The following is a 12,520-nucleotide window of genomic DNA, read 5'->3' on the forward strand; positions in this document are numbered from 1 at the left end:
AAACAATTACTGAGTATTTAATGACTGTCGTATGAAATTTTGCGAAAATGCAATGAAATCACGCTCCTTCATTTTCGGCACCATTAATTCAAGCCCAAGTGAACGCATTTTGCCTACCCTGTGAGTGAAGGTAATTCTGACGACGAGATTAGCTTTCGAGTTAGTTGCGTTCATAGCTGTAAAGAGGAACAGTTACGGTCCGAAAAATCGAAAGTTCAATTGAGGGGCTTGGAGGACAAGGCTCATAAGTGCAGTTTTTGTTATTTTGAGTAATACTTGTTTGAGGTTCCGAAATTACATGGATCCTTATAGTCGAAAGAAAGTGCAAACTGACTTTTTGATGCTTAAAAATTGGAATTTGGGAGCTAATTTTTCACAGTATGTGCTTTAAGACAGCTTCAGGTGCTTAAAATGAAAATACTTCAATTTTTTCAAGAACTGCACTTAAATGCGCCTTGTCCTCCAAAACCCTCGATTTAATCTTTCATCGGAAAGATTCCATTGCTTCAATTTCTCTTCTCGGACAGGGTCATTTTCCTAATCCTTCACGGGTTGAGTTGCGTATATTCTGCACATAGAGATATTTCGATGGCTACAGTGCAAAACCACGTATCTCCGTTTGCGACGTTGCAGACGTCCCGTCATACTTCATTTTTTCCCTCAGAAATCTAGTCAGCGTAATGTCTTGAAAGCTTCCATGATTTGTCTGCTCTATTGGTAGAATATTCCGTACGTATTTCAAGCAATATAGTTGCCTTGTTTCTCTCCGAAAAAAAAAAGGAACGGAAATTTTGAAGCATCGCAATGGAGTTACGCGGTTTTGAAATTTGGTCATCGATTTGTTTCTTGAGTTATATATGTACTATGTCCTCGTTCGCTGCAGACAAAGTGGATACACTATCGAAGCAAATCCTATCTGGGGGTTCATTATGTCATGAATTAAAAACCCTGAATGGAGATGTTGCATGTGTGAGGAATTTGCGATTTGAAAATTGATTTTTTTTGTAAAAGTCGCCCGCGAGAAACACGATGGTGCCTCTGGTATTCCCTGACAATCAACTTCAAAGCCAAAAAAAGGACTCTCAGTTAGGCCAAAATGGAGGTGGATGTCCCACACTATCCTGTAGATTCCACCCTCACACAAGACCACTCTCTATGCAAAGATGGGAACAAATACATTGACCAGGGCTAACCACATTTAATTGGGACTAAAAAACTGAAACCACGGCAGCCCTGTCAATGCATATGCTCCCTATCTTCGCATAAAGAGTTTGACTTGATCTACATCAAGATCAAACACTTTATACAACTACGTGACTCTTAATACTCCTCGTGGACTCTCAGGATAGCGTGGGATATCCCCTCCATATCGGCCTCAACTGAGAGCATTTTTTTGAGCATGGGAGTTGAATTTCAGAGAAAACAAGTGGCACCATCGTAGTTTTTCTCCGCAACTTTTACAAAAGAATCAATAGTCAAATCGCAAATTCCTCACACATGCAACATCTCCATTAAGAGCCCCATCAAGCATCTTCTTCGGCAGCCTTTCTTTCGTCATACTATTGACATTCGCAACTTAATTTTAAAAAAAAAAAAAAAAAAAAAAAAAAAAAAAAAAAAAAAAAAAAAAAAACCTAGATATTTTCTATTTGAAAAATGCTACTTGGGACCTACGTTTTACTGACCTTGGATTGTATGAATCCATAAAAAATTAATTGATGTTATCAATTAAATAAAACATCACGATAATTACAAGAGGACATGCTGGAGAAGCAAACTTACCTGGAGACCCATCAGGTAGATGTACTTGTTGAGCGGGTCGTCATACCTTTCCACGCTGAGTTTGCAAAGCTCTAATTGTTCCTCTTGGGTCTTGAATCTAGGTGGGATGAGGCCGTGGATTCCAAGAGCCTGCCTCTCCTCTAGGGTGAATGCCATGCCCTGCAAAAAGCAAAAACACCGCCAATTAGTCCGCGTTAATGTCATCCATCCTCATAGACACGCTCTCCTTTCCTCATTCCGCCGATTCTCTAGTTTTTTTTCCTTTTCATAAGAGGAACTTTTTTTAATTGATGCATGTTACGGTGTGGCATTGAGGATGCTGCTATCGCCTTATTAATATTGTAAAAATCCGGGTCACTCGTACAAATCTTCATTGATGAAAATCTATTCTTTATCACAAAAATTGATTAAATGAATACAACTTCAGTCCTTGTCGCTAACTGAAGTTTTCGGTTTGAAACCCTATCGAGGAGGAGGGAGAAGGGGCTACGCCGCTCTGCTAGGGAAAAACGCTACATAAGCTTCAGGCGGGTTTATAAACTCCCTTTGACAAATCACGAATTTTCAAGATTTGTAAAAGTTTTCCTTCGAATTTTTAGGGAATTTCGTTCGTAATTTGATCTAAAGTATCTGAAAATTCCAAGGAAAAATATTCATAACTTTCTTCAAAAATAAATATTTTCTGAGAGAAATTTAGCGACATTCGAATGCTCATATGACATTTTTCCTTCGCACAGCGCGGCAGTGCGGGAAACTTGCTGCAAAAAATGCAAATTGAGGGGTCAGAGAGCTTGCAGTATTGATTGAAGAGGCAACATGTAAAAAAAATAATTACAGGTCAGATTTCGCTTCCAAGTTTAATGGAAACAAATTAAAATATCGTTCAGATGAAGACCTTTGATGATTTGCATTTGAGTGAGAAAATCGAAGCAATTTTACTGGAGCGCGAGAGCGTTCTGGATCCGCTAACCATCCACGCACGACCTTTGCGACGATGAGAGCTTTCAATGGGGCCATTATTCTCACTATGAATGGCATGAACGCTGCCGCGGCAAGGTATTCTTGCATGGAACTGTAGTGCAATTTGAGCGGCAGCGCTTAAATGAGAGGTCAGACCTCAATGTTAATAGCTCAGCTTTCGGTCATGCTACGAAACCGAGATCCGAGATCTGGATCTAATATCTTCCCTCGCCCCCTGTCCCTCCCTAGATCCTGATCTACGCGCCAAGATTAATTACCCATATTCTCGAGTAAATTCGCGAGCCTGCGGCTTGGGTTGGCGCACAGCGCCACAATAGTTGCTAAATTTTCTATTCAATTTAACGGCCGAGCCCGTCGCATCTACGATCTATGCTCGGGCCATGGACGTCGACGAGATAACTGAATTGAACGGGAAGGAACCAGGTCGAACATCAAGATCGAACCGCGAAAAACAGCTTTGAAGTTTTATTCCTTTAAAGGACTTAAATTCGAAGAAAAATTTACTTTAACATTCAAAATATTTTTTATCGACTTTGAATTTTTGATAGGACAAAATGAGCTGCTGGTTGAGATTAAAACTATTTCTTGCTTCATTTTTCCTGAAAAATGTCTTGGTTGCTTCATCTTCACTTCGGTCTGTTGAGTCCCTTGTTAACAAGGTCCATATTGCGAATTTGCAATATGGACTCATTGAAAAATGTCTAAAGAAACATGAGGAAAGGTCCTAGAATTTTCAGGTATCTCACTTGAAATTCAAACTATTACGTTATGGTCATTTTAGATTTGATTCATTTTCCTTTTTTGAAACCATTTGGAACATTCGAACGAGACCTGGCAACATACCAGGGCCACTGCCGCAATTTTTTTCTGATTAGTAACTGTTAACCACCGTGGAAGGTAAATGCGACGATGCCAATTTGTATGCAACTACGCAATTATTTCGCTTAGAAAATAAGCAGACTTTAGCGCGAGGTTCGGCTGTATTTGGTCATAATTGGAGCGAACATACCTATAGCAATAAAACAATTAAGTAATAAATCAATAAACTACCAACCGTCAATAAACCCACAGCGATTTATTCCTATCTCGGATGATGCTTAATGCGTTGTGGTTTGCACTCATTATAATTTTACGCTATTGGACGTTCTATGCTAAAAGAAACTATGTGCGTAGGGTTTGCATCCAATATAGTTCCCTTCAGCAAGATGCGTCCATTTTGAACTCCTTATTTTTCAGGGTGACTGAAGAAAACAAAATCGCTAACTCAACCTAACACAACGGATAGAGTTCAAAATACAATTCGACGAACATTTGGAAAACTGAAATGTTTCTAAAACATAGCAAAAAAACTGTGCGCAGTGAAAAAAGTACGTTTCAACACGTGACATATTTGGACTGCATGCAATTCGGCATTGCAATTCCTGGCTCATCTGTAAAAGCAATAATGTGCATAGGGAAACTAATGGTATAAGTGTCGTTTCTAACTGAGCTATATGTAGTTCCAAATTGCAAAACGCAGTCTATTTCAGCTGCATATTCATTCATGCAAAATTCCCAGTTTGTTGAATGTTTCCTGAACTTTTTCGATTCATTTAGAGATGGGATTACTTGAAAAATGGGCAAAAAACACGTTACTAAGTCAATTTTCTCCGAAATATAAAGTTTCTAAATAATCATCATGGTATTTAAATTACGTGGTAGCTTTAATTATCTTTCAAAGAGATCAGAAAACTGACTTGTAAGGTTAAAGTTGGCCGCTCTATTCAGATTTTGGAAGCTTAACTCACGGAGATCCGTGAGACGCGAAGCACCCTCTTATAAGGGTTGGGCCACGTAGCGGCCGGGGGACGTACCCCTGGGTTCTATAGTACTGCAGCATTTCTGTACTAAAACTCGATGTCACTGAGATACAATCGTGAGAGCCCATTAGTGCGATTTGCCGAGGGTAATTCCCTGATTTTATAAGCAAATGCGCCTGAAAACTAACTTTGAGGCTGTACAGAACAGACTGACGAACTTTCGTAAGAGACAGTATGGATTGCATTTCGCAAAAAGGGACCAGGAGCATTGCAATGTTGCAAAGATTGTGCAACTTTATTTGCCTTGGAAGAGAAACCTGACTATCCATTGACGGTTTCCATTTTGCTCGCTAAAAACTGTAAGTTTAAGACAAAAATTCCCATGTGAATTTCATATTTTTTCATGATTTCAGTAATTCTATTGCAGAGGATGAAGTTGCAAAATCTTAGCATCATGGCAATGCTTCTGGTTCCTTTTTGCAAAATGAAATCCATATGATGTTGCAACATCACAATTCAGAGGCTGTGCATAAGCCCCGGAGGGCAGTAGTGCATTATAGCCGCCGACCTTGCATGCACCTTTGAAAATGAGCCAATTTTTCCGCGAAAGTGAGCAACACTGGACAATACACATAGAGAGGAAAGACAATAAGGTGGATCTGGAGCAGTAAGAACTTTGCCTTGAGGTAGCTCCAGGCCACCAAGCTCGACAGCTTTGATGGACAACGGCTCAACCTCTTCCCGCCTACTTGGATTGTAACCGTGATTTGATTTACAGAACAGTTCCAATCGTCTAGCATACTAAACGACTTGATGTAGAGCTAGACGCATGGTAGAGCGGTCGTATTTGGAGAGAAGGGATGATGCTGGATTCTGGGGTGCAAGATGAGGGGAGGAGGCGGGGGCGAGGAGGGGAGGGGAGGTTGGTCGCGTAAAGTAAAAAATCTCTGTTGGAAGAAAAAATCAAATATGTGACAGTATCAATGAAAATGAGGGACCTCATCTTCAAAAATTCAAAATCACGATTTAATGGTGCCAATGGAAGAGTTGTCAATTAAAATAGGAAAGAACAAATCTCCTCCAACGTTCAAATCTTACCGAGAAAATGTAGGAGTCAATTTTGTCAGCTTGAAAATATTTCGACAATAGGGTTGTTTTAAAGGCCACTGATGATGAATGATGATTCTTTTCATTTTTTTAAAGTAATACATGATAGATGCTAGATAGCTTTTAGCACCTTAAAATTGGACGTTCTTTGACGGATTACACATTTTTAGCTCTTCTATGCCCATTAGAATCCTGTTCAAGAGGAGCTTAGTAGATTCAAGTATCTATTCAAAAAGTTTGTCTGATTTTCAGCGTTTTTATAGCCATCTGACCGCGAATATCTAGGCGCTAAATTAGGCCACGAATTTGATTATTTAGGCGCCAGAACGAAATTTTAAGGTTCACTTTCCGCATGGCGCTGTCGGATTTGAAGACTGGTTCCATTGCTCTTCAAGTTACCAACAAAACAAGGTGGTGAAATGGTGCTGGGTTTACACCATTTTGCGGGAAAAACAAGGCCGAAAAGTTTCAAAAATTTCAATTTGAGTTAAAACCATTTTTGAGCTCTAAAATGAGTAACAGTCCAAGACTGAGGATGGAGAGTGTTCAGTCCAGGCAGCTTGCGTTGGAATACTAACTTGAGGTCGCGCCGAGAGATCTATGACGTTTTGGGTCTTTTCAGACCTCATCAGTAATTCTTAAGGCGATTCGATGAAAGCCATATTTTGTGTCAGAACGGCATGCGATATATCGCATCGGTTAGTTCCATTTTTTCAGCTACTCGTCATATTCCCCGAATTTTGAGATCGCAATTCTGTTGTCAGTAGACGAAAGAATTCACTTACCAATTTTGACAAAACAAATTCAACGTAATAAAGGCGTGGTTTTTTCAGAGGAAAAATATCACATTTGAGTGCAGTTTCGATATCAGTATCAAAAGCTATATTTTTCCTCTAAAAAAACCACGCATTTATTACATTGAATTTGTCTATAAAAATCGGTAGGTGAATTCTTTAGTCTTCTGACAACAGAATTGCGATCTCAAAATTCGAGAAAAATGACGAGTAGCTGAAAAAATGGAACCACTTGATGCGATATATCGCACGTCGTTCTGACACAAAATATGGCGTCCATCAAATCACCTTAATCGTCAGTGAAACCAACTTAGCATCCCGCAAAATCCATTAGTATTCTTTCTCGTTACCAACAAATCAACCCTTATCAGCCTCAGATCCGGTTTAGGTACTTGAAAGTAAGCAAATTGTAGCTTCCTCCGAGAGCGGTCCACGAAGAATTGGACTGAGTTGAGCAGAAAGGAACCAACCCACATTTTGGAAAAAATTGAGTTATGAGTGGTTTTGAACTCAACCACTGCTCTACTATCTATCGCCAAAAATTCAAAGTTTTTGTTGGAGCAAATTTTGCAGAAATTGAACTTGAAGTTTAACTGTTACATTGAGTCTTATGCAGGAGCTAAATTTTAAGCCTCTTTTTCTCGGTTCGATCCCGATGTGGCTTGGCTCCTTTCTGTTTAACTCCGTCCAATGGAGATGTTGCATGTGTGAGGGATTTGTGATTTGAGCATTGATTCTTATGTGAAAGTTCGCGAGAAACACGATGGTGCTACTGGTTTTCTCTTAAATCATCTTCCAAGCTCAAAAAAAGCTCTCAAAGTGAGGCCAAAATGGAGGGGATATCCCACCCTACCCTGAGAGTCCACCTCTACATCAAAACAAACTCTCCATGCAAAGATAGGGAGCAAATACATTAGCAGGGATGCCGTGTTTTCAGTTTTGGAGTCCCCAAATAAAATGGCATCACTGCTATAATGTATTTGCTCCCTATCTTTGCATGGAGAGTTTGTTTTGATGTAGAGGTGGACGCTCAGGTAGGGTGGGATATCCCCTCCATTTTGGCCTCAACTTGAGCGCTTCTTTTGAGCTTGGGAGATGATTCCAGAGAAAACCAGTAGCACCATCGTGTTTCTCGCGAACTTTTACATAAGAAACAACAGTCAAATCGCAAATCCCTCACACATGCAACATCTCCATTGTCGATGACTCGACCTCGCCGGTCGGGCGAGAGGACGCCGAACGCGGTTTTAAATTTTCGAGAGGCGCGGATCGTTTGAGCGAGTGCCGCCGACGCAATTCACGTCCAATTAATGGCTCCTCCAGGTTTAATGGCTCAAATCAATTTCGCAGCTCCGGAGCCACCGACGAAATTAGATCGCGGCTCCACAATGGGTTCCGGATCCGGCTAATCCAAGGATCGCGAAAAAAAGTTCCCGGCGTTTTTTCTCCTCGCTAAACCGCGCGTTCACGGGTCTTCCACTTCCGAAACATCCTCCAAACTCATTCACCGAGCTGATGTGATCGTGGGTCACAGTTATTAGGTTTCCTGGCGCCTTCGATTATGATATCGGTTCCACCGGAAACTTGGGAAAACTCGCGCCGCACAGTGGATCGAGTCAATCTGAGAGGTCGGACATGAAATTTTTGACTAAAACTGCAAATTTTGGTATTTATTGCGTCACATTTTACATTTCTAGGGGTGCTGCAGGTAGAAAATTTCACGAGGAAACCAATGGAACCATTTTTAGAGCCTCAAAGTTTTGTATAAACGGAGTTATAAGCGTTCAAAGTTTCCAAATTTTGTCCGACCTCTCTTATTGACTCGATCCATCGTCCGGCGGCCGTCGAAGGTTGACCTCGGATAACGGGGGTCTGCCTACACAGCAACCGACTGAAAACTGATTTCCACTTAAAGAGCGATCGATTCGAAATAATGGACCACTAGACAAGGTACGAATTTCAGCATTCTGATACATGTTTCGTGACTAAAATTTCACGTAGAACACGATGCGCACGATCAAAATTGCCGAAATTAACTCCTTGCAATGATATTTAATGATTCCTGATGCGTGAATTTAAACCGCCCGCTCATGAAAACTCAATGCTCTACGTGATTCACATCGCGCGCTAAACGTCATCATGACAGTCTCTGCGATATAAAAATCTGGCAACCTCAATCTTGACGCTATGGCTCAGCTATAGTAAATTGCTAATAGTTTGAACAACACATGGTGAGAAATAAATATTGCTCGATTGAGAAGCTTGCTGAAACCGTTGTAGTGCGCGAATTAACTCGGTATTGTTGTACTCGGGGTAGAGTATTGTTTTTCTTGTGACTGGGCAATTTAATCTTCCCGTGACCAATGCACAATAAAAACGTTAATATCTCAGTTAGAAGTTAATTCCAGTAGTTTTCTTGCGTGAATCGTGTTCTACGTGAAATTCAGGCAAAGAATCATGTATCGGAGTGCTTAAAATCGCATACTTTCTTTAGTGGTCCATTCACTCTAAAAAAGCGAACATAGAGAACTTTCCTAACTCTTTCAGATAAAATATTTTATCGGGAGAAACGAGGCAACGTTGAATTGCTCATGCGGTGTCCAAACACCACATGGGCTTTTTCAGCCCTATTATTCATTACCACAATTATTCTAATACGAGTTAGAATAATCGTGCCAAACACCGTACGGCCGGCCGGCGCGGCGCGGTGGTAGACCTACATTAGCGCCTGCAAGACTGTGGGAATACTTCACGCATTGCGCCAAACAGTGCTGTCGGCGCGAAACGCACTAGCGCCTACGAGACTGTGAAAATACTTCAAGCATTGCATGCATAACACGGTGCGCGCCTGTATCTCAGATTTATTCTATTGCTAATTTGTGCTTATGGACATTGGACAATTCGGACATTACCCGACTTATCCGGTATTCCCTGACTGTGGCAACCCTGTGGAGGAGAATCCCTAGAGTGACGTCATGACCACAAGCGTCCATGACGCGCGGCGTGAAGCGAGACCAGGAGTCGCGTCGCGTCGGTGGGTCTGGCGCTGACGGGCGCGTCCGGCGAAGACGACCTTCCTGCCGAATGAGCCAGAGACCTGTCACCTGTCCGGGCTCGAAGAATGCAGGAGGGAGCCTCCGGGGCGCTCTCGCTGAGTCACCGACTCGGGATCGTTTTTTACGCCTTATCGCGATCCTTTCACTCGACGTTGACACCGACGACGGCGACGGCGAAAATCCCCCGTCGACGTCGGAGTCGGCGCCCCGACGCTGGCGATGACGAGCGACGGGGCGTCCTCGCACGGCACGGGGCCGCCCGGACTTGACCTTCAACTCCCGCCATTAATTAGACCAAAGGTTGAACACCGGTCCGCGCTCCGTCCATTCTTGGGCAACGCTCGAGCCCATTGTGAGGAAAACGACCGGAAAACTTACGCTGCGGGCTCGCACTTGAAATTGGACCGCGTTAAACAGAAAGGAACCAAGCCACATCAGCTGTTGTCAAATTTAACAGGGGATTTTGATTTTTTACGAGAGAACGTTTGTGCGGATTTCTTTGAAAATTTTAAGGAATTTGCTTTGTATTATGGAGAAAATTCATAGAAATTTGCACAAAAATCCGCACAACCGTTTTCATGTAAAAAATTAAATTGCCCGATTAAATTTGGCAATAGCTGATGTGGCTTGGTTCCTTTCTGTTTAACGCGGTCCAATTGATAGACAAAACGATAGACAAAAGGTGAGTTTCCGCGAGTGGGTTCACTGAAAAAACAAACTCCGACCCTGGAAGTCGTACTCACGGGCTATATAGACATACCATCCGCGTTCCGGGCTCAGAGCCCGAAAGTACCGGGCGTGGCACCCGGAGCGATCGAAGCTACGGCTCCGGCACACGGAACTTTCGGCCTCTGAGCCCGGAACGGACGATATGTATATACAGCCAGTAATTATTTTTTTCAGTGCACGGATGAGTTGTCGACTCACTGGAAACCTCCGTTACGACAAAACGGAGTTCCCTCCGGACGACGGTACACCTACATTATTAAGCGCTCAGCCGATAGGCAGCGCTTTTTGATTTCGACTTGCCTCTAGAGTACTATAGTATACTAGTGCTAATTCGTTTAAATGGCGCATCAGCTCATCGATGTGTAGGCTTTGGGGGGGGGGGGGGTCCATTTTTAAAATGAATAAAGCTGTGAAAACTGTATTTTATGCTTTTAACGTAATGCGCAGGTAGTTTCGATCGTTTGTCTATAAGAAAATTTCTTAGCGGTAGAGTAATTCTTATCGAAATTGATCGTTGAACTTAAATGAAGCCTAAAAAAAACGCGCCTGATAAGCTCAACGGTGACTATCATTTTCGGGAAACGAAAAAACGCGTTTACGGTTTCCTTGGTAACCTTTGTTTGCTATCAGCTGATGTTTCATTTCCATTTCCCAGCCAAGTCGACGGAGTTTATACTTCCTTTTTTCACTAAATACATTGACTAACACCTGAGCGCTTTTCTAATACGACAGTATTAGAAATTTCCCGCTTGTTATTGGTTTTCATCCTGGCAGCATTGGCGACCGCATTCAAATTTCTCCCAAGGGGGGTCGAGAAGAAGATGGATGCAAAAGCTGCCTGGCCGAAATTCTTCAAGAGATTGAGTTTTTGACTTCAGCAGAGCGTTTTTTCGGTTTGATTTGCAATCCTGTCGATCTGGTCAAAAAAGTCAACCAAATCCACCTGCTGAAATTAGCCTTCTGATAACGAAAGGAAAATGGAGCGATTACATTGGTTCAAACGGGTGCGGTTTCTGGGAAAATGATGGACTACCTAGATGGTCTCGCGTGGTTAGGCTACTGTTTTTCTTCCATTTGAATCCATTAAAACAATGTCCCTATGCTTCAGCGTTCCTGACAACTCATTTTCTATGAATTTCTATTTTCTCATTCACTCTGAATTTGTTGGAGGTTTTCCAACGATTCTCTAAAAAGTTCCTAAGAAAGGGACAAGTAGAGAACATGTTTCCTTTCTCGTGAGATATCTCTACTCGTAATAAAATTCTAAGAAAAAAAAGTAAATAATGAGAGATAACGAAGATAAATAGTTTATAAATTTTTGAGGTGAGAACGTGCTGCGTGCATCACATTTCATCGGTTTCTATTGTGAATTGAAACGAGGAGGGATTCGACGAAAGAGAAGCAATCCCTTGACAGTTACTTGTCTGCAACTCCTTACGTAACGCGCGGGTCAAGTGCGAGTATTGATTATACCTCAAAGACAGGCACAAATACTGAACACTTGAGGTACCTCTTTTTTTCGAACAACTTCAATGCTCCAATTAGTCGTCCCTTCAAACAATTAACTTACACTAAAAACCCATTTGGTCTCTCTCCTCTTCTCTTATTTTGATACTGTTGTGTTGAGTGATGCTGAAGCATCCTCAAAATAAACCGTCAAAAAGCGTTAAAATATATAAGTAGGCAAAATTATCAACGTAAGTGAATGACAGAACATGATACTGGAAGAGGGCCTTTTTCAGGAATCACTGGGACTGGATAATGCACTTAAATGCATTCAAACGGTGCACTTGTCAAGCGAGAGTGAAAGCACCACAAAAAAAATGCTCCACGTCAAAAATTCACACAAAACCGTGCAGGTATGTGGAAATAATTGTCAAAAATCACTGGCTAGGTGATTGACGATCCAAAATAGAAAGCTAACATCCTTTGCTTACAAAAATTTCAAAAAAATCTCATCACACTGAGTCGGTTATTTCGATTGATCGAAATAAGTTCAAACACGCTTCGATTCGTCAGAAAGCGGGATGTTCAAGCTGACGAACATATTAGACGTAAAATTCACAATCGAGAATTGATTCGAACATTAATTTTATCAGCGTTACACTCTGTAAAATTGTATTTATAGCATGCCCTGCTTAAGTTGTAGCCTCGACTCATGCTCAATTATTAAAAAATTACGGGTTAATTGAGAAAAGATGATTACCAATCCATCAGCAGCAGCCAGATCGTCGGGAAAGGGTGGAGTGTTGTCCATGAATTCACGGCTGCT

At 41.7% G+C, this 12,520-nt stretch overlaps 1 protein-coding gene across 5 annotated transcripts in view; it reads right to left on the bottom strand.

The window, feature by feature from the left end:
- The window catches only part of LOC109042599 (NADP-dependent malic enzyme), an 85,430-nt gene that overhangs the window by 12,088 nt on the left and 60,822 nt on the right, over positions 1-12,520 (bottom strand). For all 5 annotated transcript variants that reach the window (XM_019059446.2, XM_019059447.2, XM_072300145.1 and 2 more), the window contains exon 3: positions 1,783-1,941. In XM_019059446.2, coding sequence (XP_018914991.2) covers positions 1,783-1,941 — 159 coding nt within the window. The remainder of the gene's footprint in view (positions 1-1,782; positions 1,942-12,520) is intronic.

The sequence above is a fragment of the Bemisia tabaci genome, chromosome 4 (assembly GCF_918797505.1).
Source record: "Bemisia tabaci chromosome 4, PGI_BMITA_v3".
Taxonomy (NCBI): Eukaryota; Metazoa; Arthropoda; class Insecta; order Hemiptera; family Aleyrodidae; genus Bemisia; species Bemisia tabaci.